Source organism: Sinocyclocheilus anshuiensis, unplaced genomic scaffold (genome assembly GCF_001515605.1).
Source record: "Sinocyclocheilus anshuiensis isolate Anshui unplaced genomic scaffold, SAMN03320099.WGS_v1.1 scaffold283, whole genome shotgun sequence".
Classification (NCBI taxonomy): domain Eukaryota; kingdom Metazoa; phylum Chordata; class Actinopteri; order Cypriniformes; family Cyprinidae; genus Sinocyclocheilus; species Sinocyclocheilus anshuiensis.
In genome coordinates this window covers 5,372,873-5,394,082 of record NW_015549605.1, presented here as the reverse complement: position 1 = coordinate 5,394,082, position 21,210 = coordinate 5,372,873, and the positions used below count along the sequence as shown (strand labels likewise).

At 37.7% G+C, this 21,210-nt stretch overlaps 1 protein-coding gene across 3 annotated transcripts in view; it reads right to left on the bottom strand.

Moving 5' to 3' along the window:
- Nucleotides 1-16,769, bottom strand: part of LOC107658951 (cGMP-inhibited 3',5'-cyclic phosphodiesterase A) — a 97,478-nt gene extending 80,709 nt beyond the window's left edge. For all 3 annotated transcript variants that reach the window (XM_016447686.1, XM_016447688.1, XM_016447687.1), the window contains exon 1: nt 15,254-16,769. In XM_016447686.1, coding sequence (XP_016303172.1) covers nt 15,254-16,021 — 768 coding nt within the window. In that variant the 5' untranslated portion in view covers nt 16,022-16,769. The remainder of the gene's footprint in view (nt 1-15,253) is intronic.
- Between the last annotated feature and the right edge of the window lie 4,441 nt (nt 16,770-21,210).

The window sequence follows — 21,210 nt, the reverse complement described above, 5'->3', positions numbered from 1 at the left end:
TATGGTAAGGGGTGTAACATTTCCGTCACACGCTTGAGGTATTCGGCCAATCACAACGCACTGGATAGCTGGCCAATCACAGCACACCTCGCTTTTCAGACCGATGAGTTTTGTAAAAATCAACGCATTTCAGAAAGGCGGGGCATAGAGGAGAAACAATAATGTACAGTATGTGGAAAATAATGTGTTTTCTGAACCTTAAACCGCATAAACACATTTAATTACACCAAATACACCAAATAATGTTCTTTTTAGCAACATCATATGACCCCTTTAAACAATCACTCTTACTAGCAATGCATCATTTGATTTTACATTTCTTTGAATCCAAATGGATCATATATTCATTCGTACAATGAACTGATCACATCAAACTCTGAAGATAAAATAAAAGATCTGAAATGTCATTAAAGATGATGAAAACCAATGCAACAGCCATCGTTATATAAAAACGCATGATTAAAACAGGGGCTTGGGTCAGGATGGGTTTTTGGGTGGTTTGATGCAGGACAGATGAGGACAATGTCTCTGTTGGTACAAATGACTTCAGCATTTAGTCAATCAGTCTAGAACTGACCCTCATCCAATAGGTCAACCTCCCTCCCCGCCGAAGCGTCCCGTTACGTAACAGCGAGACATAAGAGCAGGACGGCAGCTGAGGTCCTTTGCACTGCTGCCACAATCGAGGTGCCAGCTATCATATGAGTGCCAAGCGGGCATCGCGAATGGGACGCCATTTACTCACTCTCCTCATCTAGTCTGTCTTTACTGTTACATAACGGTGAACTGAGGATGTTTTGTACGGTAGAATGAGGGGAGTCATGGTGACTAGTGATCAAATCGAACAATGATTAAAGGGCGAATTACTAATTAGTGTTGTTTGCTGCACTACTTATGAAAAGTTTCAGGTCGGTAAGATGTTTTAATATAATAAAAAAAAAAAAAAGTATTTTCTGCTCACCAAGGCTGCATTTAATTAATTAAAAAAAAACGATATATAAAACTATAATATTGTGAAATATTATAACTACTTAAAATAACTTTTTTTATGTGAATATCTTTTAAAATGTAATTTATTCCTGTGATGCAAAGCTGAATTTTCAACAGTGTTTCAGGGTTCTTTGTTGAATAGGAAGTGCAAAAGAACAGCATTCACTCTCTGCCAGTAGGTGGCGCTTATGGAAAAGCATAAATACAATGGTTTACAAAACAACAACAAAAAAAACAAAAAACAAATTCAATCTCTGCCAGTAGTGGCGCTTATGGAAAAGCATAAATACAACAATGTTGAATTAAGTGCTAAGTGCATCAATATACCGATCTAAGATAAAACATCCGGACCCATGTTTGTCAAAGTACCTGAAAACACAAGACTAGTACACTTCTGGCAGTCAGGATCAGGATAACCTCTCCAGATATGATGTAAATGACTAAAGTGAACTTTCCCGTCTCTGCAGGTGTCACACACATTAGGACCACTGATGCTGGTTGAGGGAAAGCAAGGAAGCTCTTGCTGCTTGGGGTCACTTCCATCGGGTCAAACGCCTGCAGCACATCGTCTCACACAGCTTCAGATCACATTTTGTTTTAGCAAAGCATCACGTTACTTGAGGATTCACACACACAACATTAACACACCAACATATGCGTCACTTCAGATTACACACAAATGATTCAACCGATTCCAGCTCAAACTCATTGGAAAAACCACATTTCAAAATTACTTTACTGTACATTTGCAACACTTTTGAAGTATAATGTCCAGTGAGTGGTGATGAAAGAATGTTCAGTTTCATCCAAAACAGATTAACTTGAATCTGGCAACGTTTTATTACGCTGGTGGTTGTATGTATCGCAGCAGTTTGGAAATGCATGTCTAGTGAGTGGTGCTAAAAGTGCTCTTTCCAAGTAGTTAGTAAAAGTGCTCTATTGCATTTGAAAATAACATACCACCTTCTGTACACTAAACCTAACTGATAGCGTTAACAAAAGCAAACTTTAAATAAAAACACATTTGCTGAAGCAAACATGCCATTTTATCTTGCTTCTACGAGTTTTTGAGCTCTTTTATCATGACTCGTGTTTCATGGACTCAAATCCTCAGTATCACACGTGCAATGCTGCACCAGGCGTGCGACCTAGCACGTTTACCATGTCAGAAAAGCCATTCATATAGAGCTAATAATGTTATGTAAACATCAAAATGCAATTGTTTACAAATCATACACTATGGCAAAACTGTTTTGAGGTCATGACATTGTACTGTGCATGGAACGGTGTGAAAATAAGTATTTATTAATCGATAATCTAACCTGAAATCAAAATTTGTGTCAAAAGGAATAAAGTTGTTGGTGTTTTACTGCCACTAGTGTTGATTTGTATTAGTATGTTTTTTTTTGCAAAAATGTAGATTGATGCACATTTCCAATGAGCCAATGTTGACCAATTTACTTTCTGTACTTTACACAATCTAATAACAAAAAAGCACTTAAAAGTACTATGGTATTACCACATTTTTGGTACCATGGTAGTTTGATTTTGCCTGGAGTACCATGAAAATACCATGGTACAATGGCTGGTCCACCAGTTCTGACAATCAGTGAATGAAAACATGTCTACATTTCCAACAAGTGAATATTCTCACTGGTTTTACTGTGCATTCTGGGAATTTCAAAGGAACTAACATTTTTGGACAGACTTTGGCTAGAAACGTCCAATTCTCAATTGGTTTCTTTCAGATCCTGTACAGATGGATCACATCTGTGAAGGAAGCACAGAACCCCTACATGCCCTCTTTCTCTCTATCTTCACTCTCTCTCTTGCTTTTTTCTTTTTCTCCCTCCCAGTGAGAAGAACAGGAAGAGATGTGGCATAAAAATCCCTATAATTTTTTTAATCACCCCCAATGAAATTGTTAAAGCAGCATGACGGCGAACTAAGCAAACACATAAATGGCTTTATCCATGTGAGCCTGCGAAACAATTCTGCGCATTACAATGGCGCGTATCTGCACACGCACACACATAAACAACTACTAAGTGTGCTTAACGTTTTAAAGCATGGCACTTATTGAAAATAAAAACAATGTTGTCTTTGTTTCAGCTATAATGTCTTCAGTGTTTAGTAGATGTATCTTTACTATCTGTTAAATGTCAAGCAGAAACAAGCCTTGGGAGAAACATTAAACAAACAGAATAATTTGTACAACGGGTCTTTCAGTACATACCAAAACATCACTTAGTATAAGCAGAACTGGGTTAAAGAAGCCACATTAAGCTAACGCTAAATCTGTCCCAGAAAATACATTAGTATTATGAGAAAAGACTTTCATTTTTGTGAACTTTCTGAGCAGTAAGCAGTAACTAAGTGGGTTGTGCTAATGCTGGTAGCACTTTTTAGTAGCATAACAGTAGCTTAGCTTTTTTTTCTAGTAACAAGCTACTTTCCCCTAACAATTAACAGTGAAGCATGACACTGCAGTTTGAGTGCATTTTTAGTAGCAAAACCCTTATGAAAATTACCCATGGTTTTATTATAATAAAAGTGTAACCATGTTTTTTTGGCAGATTGATTACCATTTGTATAACCACAGTTTTACTACAAATACCACGGTTAAACTATGGTTAGTGTAGCAAAACCATGGTTAATTTGTGGTTGTCATGGTTTAACTACAAAAACCTTTTTTCTTTTTTTTCTGCAGTAAAACCATGGTTCATTTTCGATCGGGGGCAGTATTTAATTAAAGTCCCCATGAAATCAAAATTAAAGTTTTTTGGGTGTTAGTATCAATATATTAGTCTTAAGGTTATCTATAAGGCAGTGTGCTCCAAAACAGTGACAAAATTCGCATTTAGAAGATATAAGCATTCAAAGCTTGCAGTTCGTCACTTCCGCCAAAACGGCTCAACGAATTTTTTGACGTCACATCGTACTTCAGCTTCTCATCAAACTTTCTGTCCAATCAAATGCTCTCTAGAATCTGAAGCCCCGCCCCCTACACTATAAAATAGACGCTGAAGCCGCGGCTGAAATCGGTCACTTGTCCACAGAATTAGTATTTTCTGTACAGTGAATGGCACGTAGTGCACTATATAGGGGACAGGGAACGATTCAAACAGTGTAAATATGCTTTCCATTGAGGAAAAAAAGAAGTCTGGTTTCGCGCTGTGTCACGCTAACCACCGCACCGCACACACACTCTGCTCCAGTCCAGAGACACGATAGCACGGAGCGGATCGCATGCGCGAGTCGGTGCAGACCACAAAATGTATCGGAGCTATTTGAATTCTACACAGAATGCTATATTTTATAGCAATATGGATGATAGCAATAAGATTGTGGCTGGCATACCCTGTCAAATGCGGCTTTACGGAGCTCAACAGCTCTAGCCCAAGCTGTGATATAAACGAACGCTATTGGCTGTTTTAAAAAGGGGCGGGGCTACTTAATATGTCCCGCACTGTCTTCCTGTTTCAGTTAAAATGATGCCAACACAGAGTAACGCTGCGTGTTTCTAAGCATTTCAGGGGACCTTTAAATGCTACTTCATGCTATATGCTACAATGATACTTCTATGTTTAATGCTATTGAGATCCTCGTTGTTTTTGTGCCAGATAAATGCTCTGAATGCAGAAATAAATTATATCTTTTGATAGTTATTTATTTACAAAAATACAATGTAATTAGCTTTTTTTTTGTAATATAGCTAACTACTTGTCTGTACTGTACCTTAGCTTGTAGTTTATGAAGTCTTAATGTCACCATTAAACGGAATTAGCGACAGATCTTTCCTTCCGTATTGTGACGTACATCCTTGTGTAAATATCAGAAAAAATATTTAGGGACTTGTTTATATAGCGGTTTTTGATTGGATGTTGAGATGTTGGTGTGGAGGGGCGTAGCATTATAGCTACTTCATGCTATAATGCTACTTCTGTGTGTAATGCTACAATGCTGTCTGTACTTTACTTTAGGATCAGCTTGTAGCTTCGTAAGTTTTAACGCCGCAATGAAACGGAAGTAGCGACAGATCTTTTCTTCCGTATTGTGATTGGAGTGTAACAATCATTATTGAAAAAAGAACAAATGTAGGGCGGGACTGGAATTCTATGCAGCGGTTGATGATTGGATGCTGAGGTGGGGGTGTGGCACTCAAAAGTAGAAAGGCAGGGCTTAAGCAGACTAGATGATTGGAGAAGATATTTTGATAGGTCAAAACCCACAGATGAATTGTTCACAATAAGATCCATTTACATATGTATTTAGAAAAAAGATGAATTTTCATTTTATACCGAATTCCTTCCCCTACTGTACCTTCCCTAAATGATCAACAGATCTATGCACTTTTTGTGTTTTTACTGTGATCACAGTCAGATCTAACAGTGGTGGGCATAAGACAGCAGCAGTTCTCACGGTATCTGTCAACTCCTGACGCAAAGCAGGGGCCGGTTTCTCACGCAAGCTCTGACGGTGGACCTGTGACTGCACGGCTTCACATTATTAGTAGAGTTACGTGCTTAACCCGGCTAAAGAGCGTCCGAAAAACACTTCCAGCTGTAACAGTCACAATTGCGCAGGCAATTATCTGATAAACAAAACACACACGCAGACAGAACCATCAAGATTGGCGTTGGCAGCTAAGGTGCGAGCTGCAGCAACGTCAACTAAGCAAGTTTGTTTCTTGGCTGCAGTTAAAATCTTCCAGCTGCCGTTTTATTGTTTCCTCTGAGAAGCCGGTGGTAAAACGAAACGCCGGCTGTTATCAAAACCTCACAAAACGCTTTTGCATCAGGAGTACCCTCAGGATACATAGGGGGTTCGAATGCGCGTTTGCCTTGATAACAGGGAACTCAAGTGTTGAGTGAGTGAGTGAGTGAGTGAGTGAAGTGACGTGTGGCCAAGTATGGTATCCCATACTCGGAATTTGTGCTCTGCATTTAACCCATCCAAGTGCACACACAGTAGTGAACACACACGCACACCATGAACACACACCCGGAGCAGTGGGCAGCCAATGCTGCGGCGCCCGGGGAGCAGTTGGGGGTTCGGTGCCTTAATTGAGGTAAAGATATTAGTCACTATTAATGAGGTAAATTCACACGGATTTTAAGATGCTTTCCCAGAGACTCACAAACACGAACAGGATTGTTATCATGTTTCATGCTATCAGATGCTGCTAAATATTTATAAGCTAAACATTAAGCAATTTATAGAGAGGAGACGGAAAATTGTAAAAAAAAAAACAACTTTACTGCAAAACTACACTGTAAAATTATTTTGCAAATCAAAACAGATTATTGTAGTATGTTTTACAAGAAAATACTACTTTAGTCTTTCTACTTCAAAATTACGTTTAACGTGTTACTTTCTTGTTTCTTTGTAATTTATTGTTTATTAAATGGATCATATTCATAAAACATAAGAATGTTAGAAATAGTCTGTAAAACCACTACAAAGTTAATTATTAAATTCAATGTGACAATTTCTATAATTAATTTTTTAAGAATAATTTGCACAGAAATTTGTTTAAAATTAAGGCTATTAACTGATCAAAACTAAAGGAACTATAATTAAAATCTGAATTTTTAATATTTACATTATATATTATTTATAATATAATATAATATAAATAATATTTATAATATATTATTATTATTATTATTTATTAAATGATCAACTAATCTTAAAAGTATATATTTTTATATTTTTTTTTCCAAGGAAATTTTTAATCATACAGTAAATAATTTATATTAAAAATGTAATATAATTATATATATTATTTATATATAACTTATTTTTAAATACAAAAAATATTAATATAAAATATAAATAAAATATAAAAAAATGAAAATAATTGTTAAATTAATTGCACTAAATGACTCTATAATTACTATGAATCCAGAAGTTTTGGGAAAATTTCAGTTATCAATATTGTTCAACACTACTTTGTTTGTTGACTTGTGTGTATCTTTTTGAGCAAATGTTCTATAAACTGTCCAGAGCAACTTTGCTTCCCACTAATTCAAATATACTTAGAAAAAAGGCAAACCGTCCCTCAAAAACGTAAACCCTAGCGCAAGACCGAGCGAGAGAGACGGTCTGACAAACAGACAGATGTACAGATGCAGTTTTTGTCGACGACTGGCTCAGCTCTGAAACTTCCCCCATCACTACACCATCTGCCATCCATATTTTCGAAACTAAAACACACCACTGAGTGAGTTAACAAGACAGGCCTTGTCTGGGGCCGGCCGCTCATCTGGGCAGCAGTGGGGGAGCTCCTGGAGAGAGGTGCGCTGGGGCCCGGCCAGCCCAGGTTAAAATAACACGCCACCTCTCAGCAGTTCAAATACATGTGACAAACACACACCCACAGAGAACACTAGTGAGTGCGCACTACGGCTGGGAGATAGAAATACAAATTTATGAATCTTTTTTCAGCCTTTGAGTGATTCAGTTTACATTTGCCAAATATGTATGCATTTTCTTTGATTTTTAAAAAAATATAAAGTATTTTTATTATTTCGTAAATGCTGCCAAATAGATGTAAAATCTTTAATTAGTCAACTGGATAAGTTAAAAGTAAATTTAAAAAAATAATAATTTTAATTTATACTCATCAGTAAAATAATACATAGTAAACAATACAAAAACATAATTAAATATAGGCCTAATATCTTTAATTAGTATTCTGGATTTATAATGTTTCATTAATGAAGGAACACAAAATATTTAATTATAACTATAAAATATGAAAAAAATATTTTATCAATTTAATTTATACACATTAGTAAAATAATACATAGTAAATAATAGCAATATATTCAGATGTAAAAGATGTCTTTTTTACTAATTAAAGACATATTCAGATGTCTTTAATTAGTAAACTGGATTAGTAATGTTTACTTAAAAAAAGTGTGGTTAACTATAAAATTAAATAATATTTAATAAATTTAATTAATACACATTAGTAAAAATAATACATGGTAAAAAAAATAGCAATAAATTCACTGAAGCAGAGTTTGATTCAAAGTATGATTCAGCTGATTCACAGAAATAAATCAAACTTTAATGCCATTTTTGCATGTTTGTACATCACAACATTGTTTAGTTTTATAATCACCATCAACATCATTAGAAATATACAGTGAATCCTCAATGTGCATCGCCCAGCCCTAGTAAAGACCACAGTCCTCACTTCTTGGCATCTCATATACTGTAATAAACGACTTAGTCAAAAACACTAAATTTCCAGAAGCCTTTGAACAGCTTGTATTCTCATGACACACTTTTACAGCAGCTCGAGGTTTCTGGCGTGTCCGGCCTGCAGTTCGTTTGGATTGACATATGTAGAACAGTTAATGTCATTTGTTTTTTTTCCGCTCGAGCCAGCTGCGCACCTGGTTCAGATCGAAGCGGGGAGAAACAGCACAGCTCTTCCTAGCTTGTTTGGAAAGAGTCGAACTGCTAGCATTTTTAAAATGGATGAGGTTTTTGGCAGCCACCCGCCCAGGCAAGACAGCTGAGGCTACACATTTCAGGCCCGGCACGGTCCGGCTGGACGCGAGGCCTCTTACAAGCAAAATACAGCGCGCCGACGTCAAAGATCCCTCTGTCTGCTGCAGCGGACGGTGCAGACGAGACCAATTAGAGCGAGAAGGAGCGTAGACGCGGGCCTGCAGGAAGGAAAACAACCCTCTGCTGTAGATTAAAAATCTCTCAGCCCGGCTACTGCAGATCAGGGCAGAACCGTGAGGGACGGCACACGGTGCACTTCAGACAGGAAACCATTACCTTCAGGCCACATCGTCTGCTTTAAGTGAGCTCAAGCGCTTGGCTTTTTTCACATCTCGCTGCTTTAAGAGGTTTATCATCAACCCCGGCCGACAGAAAAGTCCCACCTACTAACCTCGTATCACCAGCGGGCTGCATGGGAAAAGGACCCCCTTAAAAAACTAAAAAAAGCCCATGGCACAGAAACGTACTCCTGGTCTCTATGGATCTCCATTTGCGTCATCCCTCAAATAGCTCCTCGTACACCCTTTCTTCTCCTCCAGAAATCTAATACGTTATCCTTTCCTCCATCACAAAAGAAACTTAACATCTTAAATTCTCAGGCCACTAAAAATGCCACTGTTTTTTTACTTTTGGGGAGGCAAGACAACAGGGGAGGACCCTGCATTTAATCATCCGGAGAAAAGACGTGACGAAAGCAGCAAAAGCGTAGTCTTTTAAGTTAATGTGAAACCTTTTTTACTTAATGCTCTTTGGTCATTTATGACCGAAACGTTTTGGTTCATCAGAATGGTACCAAACTTGGTAAAGGTTTTGGCACTTGGACATGATTTAAAAAAGTTAAATGGTCCTGAAAAAAAGGACTGCATTGTAAACGAATGGGAAGCTAATTTCATCTAGTGGTAACATTTGGTACTGCACCCAAAGCTAATTTTTTTTTTGCGCTGTCAACCTCAAATTTGGAACACATCTTATTTAGACTTGTTTGCACTTTTAGAGTAGTTATCTATATATTTCATTTAAAATTTGAAAATAGTATTTTTGTGCCTTTTTCATAATAAATTTAAACTTCTATAACTTATATAGCAATATTTAAAGCCAATTGTTATCTTTAAAAAACTTCAAAACTTAAGTTTGTGCTCCAAAGCATTGAAGAATTTATGACAGTTTAAGTTGGAAATGTCATGTTCATGTCTATGCTCAAAAAGCGGTTAAATGGATTACAACTATTGCATAAATATAATTTAGTTCCATAAAATACCCTAAATTTCAAAATATTAAATAAAAAAAACATTATTAGTACATTCATTCCATTTTAATAAAAATGTTTTACATTTTTGACCAGCACACGAGGAGCACCAGAGGGTTAATACATTCACTGCATGTAAATAAAAAATCATCAACTAATAAAATGGATAATTTTCACATTTCCTTGGCTCCTAGAAGCAGACGTAAACTTCCAACCACCTTATTTTTCAGTCCAAAGTAAGCTGTTTTCTCTAAATGTGCAAGACTTCTGATTCATTAGCTGCTATTGGTATAAAAAAACTTGCTAGATTTACAATGTTAATAACTGTGGAAACACATCATCACAGTCTGTGAAAAAGGTCCATCCCTTCACTGCATGTTTTTTCTCATTAAATATCCTGTTACACTCCAAAATACGTCACATTACTGTAAAATGGGTTGAATATTATTATTTCTGCACCCGACATGCCTGAAGACGATGTGTCGGGCCACTCAAACAAACACAGCAATGTTTTTGAAGCACTAGAGAGCCAGTGTTTACACTCATACACACGTCAACCTACAATATGAATGGCTTAAGCCTAATGCACACTAGACAAAAGTTGCACTTTTATATTCAAAGTCTGCCACAAAACATTCTAGATTGTAGCCGACTTGCAAAAGCACTGGTGAGACATGCACTAAATAACTGTTATGGCAATTTTTTTTAAATTTGGAATCACAAGAAGAAACAGAACACAAGAATTCTAAACAAGAAGAAAAATTCTGTATGTTTAAATGTGCACAAGTCGTTTTATTATATACTTGACTTGTCTGTGCACAATTTTTAAAGTACGTTTAGGACTTTAAGACCTTTTTAAGACCAAGTAAAGGACATTTAAGTAATAAAGGGAGAAACACAATGCATCAATATGTTCTCTAAATGTAAATGTCACAATGTGTTATATTAGCAACACTTCGAAGTTTGAAAATACAACTTCCAACAGAGCTCCATTCATCCATTCAAGCTTTACTAGAACAAAATACCTTTTACTGTAGCTTCTGCACATAACTGATGTTCTTCCACAGTATTTTTGTCTTGTTTTCCAGTGCAAATGTCAAAAAACTTAAATCAAAATAGATGCAAAAATGACATATGACAAAAAAAAAAAGTCTTGTTTTCTGAGGAATTTATTAAAATTAAGTGAATTTATGATTAAAAAAGGTCAAATATCTGCCAATGTGCTCAGAAATATCAACTTAATTCGAAGAGAAAACTAGTTTTTATACCCCGTTGACAAATTTGATCTAGTTAAAAGCACAAATCTTACTTAATTTTGTTCAATTTCTCAAAATAACAAGACTCCATAACTTTATTTTGCATCTCAGCTAAATGTACCTTGATTTAATGATGTTAATATATTTGCATGGGAAAACAAGAGAAAAATCCTCCGAAATATTTCCATTTTTTGCAGTGCATGCAACACCGAATGCCATGACTTTAAAAATGTCAGACTTTCTGCTCCAATTCTAAGGCCTTAATTTTTTGGAATTAAGCCTCTGTAAGACCCATAGAAACCCTGATTAAACTGGGACAGGAGAAAGTATTTTAACACTGAAAAATGCCTCACTTCCCCTTTAAGAGCAGATTTAAATACTCTCGGCTCTGCCCAGAGGCTCCGGCTCACGGCGAACAGCTTTTCCAGGCAGCCCTGGGCTAATCGCAATTCAGTGACCCGCTAAAGTCTACTAAAGGCTCCACGCGGTGAGGTGTCTGAGTTGAAACGGCTCAACGTGGCATTAAACGGGGGTTTTCCACGAACACCGTCCTCTGGAGACCTGTGCTTAAACGTAGGCATATGCAGTGAGCTACGCTTCAGTTTACCACCCAGAAACACACTTTTAATAACCTTCAATCATCTATAGCACTAGTTCACTTGAAGACTAACAGTTCTTGAGAACTAAAGGTTCAAACTGCAAGTACTGTATCAGAGCTCAGGCCACACCATTCATAAATTCGACATCGGGACACACTTATTAAAATCCCAACTCCACATAAGGTTATTCAAGTCTATAGAAAGACGAGTGGGCGAAGGCCTGGTTCTCAGTCCATTTGAAGACCGTTACGTAAGTCACTTCACACAGCGATGTTCATAACGGGAATGATTTTCTGTCCGTCACTGAAAGCGCCCAGGGCATGTGCTCTACTGAGTGGACGACAGATAATGGTCACAGCCGCTCTGAGCTCACTTCCTGTTTATGAACCAAACACCCAAATTAAAAGATTTACTAATGCAAGTTTGATGCTCGGTTCGACTAAGACTTCACATAGTACTTCTGTGGCACATTTGCATAAGTAACATTTAACAATTAACAATTATACAGTAACAATTATATCTGGCTTTGCTGTAGCTCAAAGAGTGGAGTGTGATGATAACACACAGTTTGGACATTTATAGTCTAAATAGTCTAAATATTACTAGTCTATAGTAGGCTTTATCCTAACAATGCATTTGAAAAATGTATTGAAAAAATGTTTGCAACACCAACATTCTCAGAAAAAAAAGCTGTCACAAGGATGGTGTCCTTTTAAAATGTACACCTTTATACCTTATTTACCTATTTTTAGTACTTTAAAGGTACATATTTCTACCTAAAGTGTACTTATTAGAACCTAAACGGTACAATATTAGTAACTTTTGAAAATGTACAGCCCCAGTGACAGCTTTTGTACCTTTTTCTTTCTGAGACTGAAAATAATGGGTTTGGTTTCCAGGAAATGTATTATAAAAGCTAAAGCTAAATGAATTAGCTTTATGGAAGATGCTATTTTTATCCAAAGTGACTTACATTGCATTTTATCACTTCATGCATTTCTTCTGGAATCAAACTCATGACCTTGATGTGAACTACTTTGATCTACATCATGTACAGTAGTGGCCAAATGTGATGTCCAGCCAAGGAAAATTGATATATTTGCCCTTTATTCAAACATACTGATGTTATTTTCTAAACATATTGAGTAGTTGTGCTTGGAGAATGTAAAACTTTTACATGTGCTTCGCATTTCAATTGTTTCATTTGTGATATTGCATAAAAATGGCTACTAATCAAATGATTATTCAAAGCTGTAAATTAGACAAAGAGTATTGGAAGAAAATAAAATTTCAGTCTTTGTACTTCAAAATTTAATGTTTAATTCAATGCTACTTGCCACTTCTTTGAGTGAAAATTGTTTCAAACTATTTTTTTTTTCAGTGTACAAGGGAGAACCAATTAAATATTAATAACGGATTATACTGTAGTCAATGTATACTTAGTTTGCCAAATAATTTCTAAAGTTTAGTGTGAAAGTGAGACTTCTGATTCATAAGCCATGTAAATATCTAAGTGCAGTAAATGGCAAAAGTATTTGCACTACAAACCAGTGTGTTTATTATTTTGATATATTATCATAATCATATGATAACAAATACCTGTTTGCAATATCAAGCAGCATAATGGACTATTTTTGTACAGTTAAAATAACTGAAAGCAAATGATACTTGAAGTCTCGCAAATTCAAGTTACAAACACACCACTTTTGCATTAAAAATAGGAGCGTGCAATGATGTCAGGAGCATGCAAACTTTCGAATTAATGTCAAATTAACATCACCAATACGTGATCGCATCCATGTTTTCATAACAGTTGCAAACTGAACATGAGTTTGCGGCCCTGTCACAGAAAACAGCTTTCACACCAACCCAACTCTGACGTCAAACAGACACCAAAGGCTCGTCTTCGCTGTTCTGTGTGGCCCATTAAGACACACAGTTTATTGTCAGAGCAGACAGCCAGGACGACATGAACAGCGCAGGGGTCACATGCTGGCATGTTTACACAGCCAGACCACACAGATAAAACAACTGCACAGAAACCGCTATAGGAACTAATATCACTCCAGACATCACACATGTGCACCAGGTGTGTGTGTTGCAGAACATGGAAAACACACTCAGGAGTCTGTGTTCTTTTCCATTTCACAAGTGTTGCACCGACAATGCATGGATTCGTCACAAATTTTGTTCCTTTTAAGGTTCCCATAGGCAAAAGGTCCCTAATGCATTAATTATATGGTCACTAGGGGGCGCAAATTAAATACTCGAAGACCAAAGCAGCAAAAAGACCAACTTCTCTGTGAAAACACTAAATGTCCAGTGAGAATAACAAAGGAAGAAGAATTTAATTCATGCAAAATTCATCCATTGTTACAATGCAAACCATGTCACTTCATTTACAAATTTACTACAGGATTTAATGCAAAACTTTAAATGCAAGTTCATCTTATTTTCGCATAAACAAGCTTAAATCAAGCCTGCAAACAGGACAAAAAGATGAGCAAACGTCACTACAACATTTGCAATTTATTTGACAATTAATCAGCGCCATGCTTAACAATAGGCAATTATTTGGACATATTATTTTTCAATAATTAGATAATTTCAACTAAATATTTTGTGTACTTTGCTAATCAACAGTTTAAACATTAGTACTGTATAGTTGGCTTTATCCTAACAATGCACTATACATTAAAAAATATTGTAATATGTAATAATTATGCAAAGACTAATCAAAATGTATATATTTATTGTTTTTTAAATTTGATTCAAATGGCAAAAAAAGCTTTGATGACCAAAAATATACAAAAATAAGGTGACTGATTCTTTTAAAAAGCTACATAGCTTAAAGCTTCACTGTAATTGCAGCCAAATACCATGACATTCGTGCAACACAGTCTTCACAGTCTTCTGTGTGTATGTAGCAGAAATACCTCTAATATGCACAAACACACGCATACAAACATTAACTTCAGATTCATGTAAACTACATGCATCTTCACTGTAGTGCATAAACATCTGCGGGATTTTCGTCTACGTGCACAAATAGCCTATAACACAAGGTGTGTCAGCACAGCTGTAAAATCAAAAACACACCTAATAGAGTACAAGAGGTCAAAGTTCACTGCTTTAACCATGAGCTTTCCTGCTTGATATTATGCCATACATGAAATCTAAGAATGCATGCTTGAGTGAAAGCGTTCCAAGTATCCAAGTAAGTGACAGGACAAACAAAAACCTCACAACGGACAGAAACACATCTTTATAGATAGATTTATGACCATTACGCCATAATAATAAGAGGTAACACTTCAGATTGGATTATAATTCTATACAACAGCAATAAGTGCATGCAGTTCATTAGCGGTAGAATTTATGCAAACTGTAACGTAAAGCGTGACCTATTTTTTATTAATACGATCGATAGCAACACTAAACCAGTCGTTTTGTTAAACGCGCTCATAATTAAGAAGCAACACAGCCTAAAAAGTGTTTAAAGCGCGTCCTGACGCGGCGTTATTGTTGTTCGCGTGGTCACGTTTTAATCCTCGAACAAGCAGTTACAGTAGACGATCACGCTCGGATTTCGTAGTTTGTGATCGACAACAGCGCGATCAATAAAGAGCCCCTACCTGGTCTCTCTGCAAGCAAGGCAGCGACGTCCTCCTGTGAGATTTGCTCCTGGGCTGGCCGTGCTGTGCCATGTCTGACGAGACTACGGAGCTGGACCTCCTGCGCCTCTTAAATACCGGAATATCTCCGCTCGATCCCTCCCGGTGTGATGCGCCCTGCTCCGGCGGCAGCAGCCTGTCCGCATACCTCGCCAGCAGGACCCCCAGCACCCCGAGCAGGTACGCCAAGTAGGGTCTCCAGCTGGCGCGCACCTTCTGCAGAGACAGCAGCGATACGGTCCTGATGATGCTGATGAAGAGGAGCACAGAGATGCCCTGACCCAGACGCACCACCATGAGCGCCCCGCTGGCCAGGCAGGCGAGCAGCACCAGCGCGGTGGCGGTAAACGAGTACAACTGCTGCGCATCCAACAGCGACTGCGCCGCCGCTTCACCCAGATGGCACACGGTGAGCAGGAACACGGCGGTGCGGATGAGCACCCCGCAGCGGAGCAGATACACGCCCACCCAGAAGAAGGCACACACGAGCGTAAAGACGGGGGAGAGCAGCTGCCACGCGAGCTCCGCGAGCGTCACCAAGTGACACGCGCGCTCCGCGTCCCAGTCCGCGGAGAGCAGCGCGAGCAGCACGGACAGCGAGGCGACGCACGCGGCCGAGGAGAGGCTCCTACGGCTCCACACGAGAGCCAAGCGCGAGTGCCAGCAGTCCTGTTCCGCGGGAGTGACACAAGTGCGCGCATAGCCGTTGCGCACGGTTTCCAGTGCCATCGGTCACGGGAGAGCACGCGTAAGCGTACGCGCTCGCGCACACACGCATTAATGCGCAGAGTAGCCGTTCCTTTTCACGTGAGCCAGAGACTCTCAGACTGCATGCGAGACTTCAATGCATCCTCCTCCGAGTCAAAAGTAAAGCCGCGGTGCGCGGAGGAGGAAAGCGAGCCCGTTTTCTTGGCATAAAATCCCCCATTACCTTAAAGATCCAGTCGAGCGGAGCGAGGAATTCCTGATGTTTCTAGGCCACCATCATCATCATCATCAGTGATCTCTCTCCCTCTCTTTGTTTCTCTCTCGGATTATTCCCACTCTCGGATCATTTTCACGCGTGGAAACTCTCGCTGCACAAATATTTCCGTGACTTTTGGATCGTATTGGCCAGTGTCCCGTCGCCCGCGAGGCGGTCCTTTAACAGAGAGCGCGCGCTGCTCCGTATCGACAGCCAAACGGTGATCCCGATATTTCAGATCATCAGTCAGTTGATTTATTGATTTCAGCTGCTCGCGTCCATGTGCTTTCTTCCCTCTTTCATTTTTAGAACTCACCTTCACCGACGTCATCGTCAGGACCTCTCCGTTTATGGGGTCCGTTTAACTGGCGGGAAATAGATTTTTCACATTTGGAATTTAGAAAAAAAAAGTCGTATGGTTTTATTAAACCTAACTATTAAATAACTTTATCAGTTTTGTGTGTGTGTGCTGTGCAAAAGGTGAAATGGCACTACGTGTACCTGATGCGACCCCTAAAAAATGTTTTAATACACACTCTAAAAAATGCTGGGTTGTTTCAACCCAACTTTGGGTCAAATCTGGACTAACCCAACGTTTGGGTTAAAAATTTAATGTCAAAATTTAACCCAACGGTTGGGTTAGTCCATATTTGACCCAAAGTTGGGTTGAAACAACCCAGCATTTTTTAGAGTGCAGCTTTTCTTATTTTCCTACAATTTTATAGTAGCCTACATTAAACTAAAAATCACAATTCCCTGCGTTGTCACACAAAATTAATATAAATGTCGCACTTTGGGTTTTCACACTTTCTTGTCATTGACTTTCCTTTAACGATAATATTTTAGCAGACTTAAGGATTTGTATAAAAAGTTCATTTATTAGCCCCAGATATGAAGAACGTTATTGATTTTTTTGTGTTTATTTTATCTAATGTTGTCTCACTTTTTTAATTTTCTTCTTTGGTATTATTTTTTTGCTGACTGATTTTTCTTTTACAGTGAATTTGATAGTTAACATTAACATTGACTGATAATCACAATTCCCTGCGATATCAAACTAAATTATTATGAAAATAACAAATTTTATAGTTTATTAACATTCACTGATAATCAATGTCAATTTTTAGCAATTATTTTTACTGATTTAATTAAGGTTTAAGATCAAGATAAGGTTTAATCTTTTGCATTTGTGCATTTGTTCCCCCACAAAACTCAATTTATCCACCCCAGATATGAAGTACAGTATTATTTGATATTTTAAAGTTTAATTAATTCAGTTTTTCTTTCTTCAGTATTGGTTCTTGCAGACAGATTTTTCTTTTACAGTAAAATTTTAGTTCATTAACATGATTTGCGATATCAAATCGTTAACACATAAAATCACGATTTGCAATATCAAACAGAATTCATATGAAAGTCACTGTCGCTGGTTTTTCTGCTGGTTTAATTAAGACTTTGTAAGTTTTTTCCACAAAACTTCAGTTATTAGCCTCAGATATCAAGAATTATTTTAGATTTTTAAGTGTTTATCTGATTCAAGCTTTTGACTTTACAGTAAAATTTTACAGTTTGCTAACATTCACAGTAAACATTTCCTTGTCAATGCCTGACTGAGATCAAACAAAATCATATGACCATCATTTGGTTTTTCTTATAGCTATTAGTTCTTGCTTAGCAATTTTCCTCTAATATATAATTAGCTATTTAACATTCACCGGTAAACACAAGTCCCTATCGTTGCAAGAGCGAGATCAAACAAAAATCCTATGAATGATGGCATTCCCAATCTGGTTGCCATTCACACAGGCACTCGTTAATGTGGGCAGAATTCCCAGGAGGAAAAAAACCGGTTTCCAGCACAGGAACTAAGGACCATCTCTTCGTTGGCTGGGCAGAAACGGGCAGCCGAGGCATTTCAAGAGTCTGATGGATGTCCATGCACATCCCACCATGACGCTCCGAGTTTCCCGGCTACAGGGAATGTGGGCGTGCTTGTTTGGAAAGCTGCAGAGGCAACAGTCTCTTCCGGTCTCGGTTCCCGGGTCAGTCGAGAGCCAACTAATATTAAGTCCTTGCGTCATGTCCTCCAAACAGCAAAATAAAGATAAGGATAAAAATTGCAGGGAAAAATCCTAAGTGGGAACACAGCAGAGCTGCTTCTGAGGATAAGGAAACGCCCCTGTCAAAACAAATGCCTAAATCCTGTATTATGATGTTAGGTCATCATAGGTTAATGCAATAAGTGGGAAATATGTTGAAGGAAAAGCCCATTTGGCATTATGGAATATTATAAATGGTATAAAGGAGCTTAAGTGGTCTTAAAATGAAGAAAGACAAGACTAAAGCAGTGTTATTTTGGTATCGCTGAGTTTACTATTATATAAATAATTTATTTTATTTTATTTCAAACAACAGAATGTCTCAGAAAAATTTATTTTATTTTATTTTATTTTTAGTATAATGACCCTGCATGGGCTAAAGTACGAAGGACACATCAGTATACCACAAAATATTCTTAGTTGCAAATAAGTGGCCAAAATCCCGGGTTTGCAACTAAAAGGCACTACTTTTTCGAAGCGATAAGATGCAATGATCAAATATTTAACATTTAACAAATATTTAACTATTTAAATATTAAACATTGTCCTCTCTAAACGTCTAAATGTTTTCTGCTCACCTTCATAACGAATCCAGATTGATCTCTGAAATGCATTAACCTGAGGCCATTTCGAGCCTGTTTACTGTACGAACGTGTCACGACCTTTTCGAACATTCAGTTCCATCGGAAAGATGCGCTCAAGCCAAAGTTATACATGAGAAAAGAATAATTGTACGCAGACACGTAGGTGTTTACACTTAAATCTATTTGCAAGTCTCGAAACATTTTAAAACTGCCTGTCTGAAACATCTCGCTGGCCTGTGATAAATAATCAGACACTCTGGGTTCAGAAGAGGCTGAAAATATAAGCATGAAACTGTGTGGGGGAACCGAACGTGTGAGTCCAAAATGCATTACAGGTGGAGCGATTGAGGATTAAGTCTGGGAGAAGATTCAATTTCTCTCCTAGTACATCAGCTCTAGCATAAACCCCGGCTTGGCACAAGACGCCGAGTATAAAAGCATAATTTCACCACCACCCCTGCGCGCTCCTCGCTGCTCTCTAGACACACTCCTGTGGTTAGGATCTGAATGGAGAATGTTCTGAATGCAGAGAGCCGTCCTTGGGGAACGTTGGGATGGAATTGTGGGATACTGTCACCGCACGGGCCGGGTTTTCAGCAATCTGCCTGAACATTTACATAAGTCATTTGAAACATGCATAGTGTTGGTCGAGCACGCTGTTATTTCTAAGAGTCGTGCTTGTTAAATGTTCAGTTGAAAAAGGAAGTACATCGAATGCTCGGACGTCATGGACCTGCCGATCAACTAAAACAAGCAATTCGTAGTCCCAGCCTTTCATAATGTCACATGCACATAGTGCTTTATACAATACAGACTGTTTCAAAGCAGCTTCGCAGTAATAAACAGTTTTAATGTTGCAAAATGCATCAGTTATGAAATCAATTTCAGCTATAAAGCAGCTCTACAGAAGACAATGGTGCCATTATGCAGCTCAAATCAGTTCAGTGTTGATTCAAGATGTTGCAAAGCCTGAAAAAGTCAAAAGTCTACTTTCTCTACCTCTGAAATTACTTTCATTTTCGCTGACATCACCAAGACATCATTAAGCCCTCCCCCAATCACCTTCACTTTTCACAGTGAAATCAAATGGATAACCCTACCTTTTTTATTGTTAAATATTCTGTTTTACTCAAAAATGCATCCCTTTATGGAAGGAAATGGGAAATAAACGGCAAAGTGCGAAGGTTATCTAAAACTATTAAAACATTTTGTTAACTGAAATAAAAGAAAATAACAAGAAAAACTCATTACAAACTTATTTCAATTAGTGGCCAAGGCACAATTTTTCATTTAGTTTAAGTTAAAGCACTAAAATTACTAACTAGAAATAATATAAATATGAACTAAAACTGAACCGAGAATAAAATAAAATAAAATTTAAAATTTAAATTTAAGATAAACAAAAACTAATAAAAATTACAAAAGCACATACAAGATTACTAAAAATGTAACTAAAATTAAAATGAAAACAAAGTATAAAAATAAAAGCTAATTTTAAATATAAATAAAAGTGTAATAGTAAATAGATAATACTAAAATAAACCTGATTGTGAACAGTGGAGTGACAGATAGATATCCATGAGCACAAAACTGTCTGAGAAATTAAATAATTTTGACTTTTGGATGGACAGAAATCTGGACAAAGTCTATACACAATTCTGCTAGTAGTTTAGTGCATAACCGCTCACAGACTGAGATTGCTTTGCAGTTATTTGTACCCTAAAGAGATCCGAACGAACTGGGATTGGTTAAGTTTTATGTAATCTAAATGCAAAATGGACCAAAGGTCTGTCAGCATGAGCCTGCGGTGAAACAAACCTCACCGATATTTCCGGAGCCTCATTAGCATCACATCTTTCAGCTAAACTGTATCTGTTTAGTTCAGCTGTTGCATAGAGACCAGAGCTTGACATGTTTTGGTACAAAGGATCCAATCTGACCCAAAAACGTGCTCTGGTTCTCTCAGAGAACCGCTGAAGCGTAAAAGCAAAAAAGCCTCCTGTAAATACAAGTGCATGCTTTTTAATTCCCCCCAATTACAGTCATTCATAATCACAACAATCTTTAATAGCAGGTCAGTACACAGAGCATTTTCAATTGGGCCTTCATTACTGACCTCTGGGAGAAAGAACAATGAAGTAAAGCTGCATTCCCTCACTCAGGATCACGGTGACCTTTGACCCCAGCAGCCAACAGCTGCACGAAATATGGCAAAATCTGCCCGTGTGGAGTGTGTTCTGACCCTATGGAAGGTACTTGCGACTTTTTTTT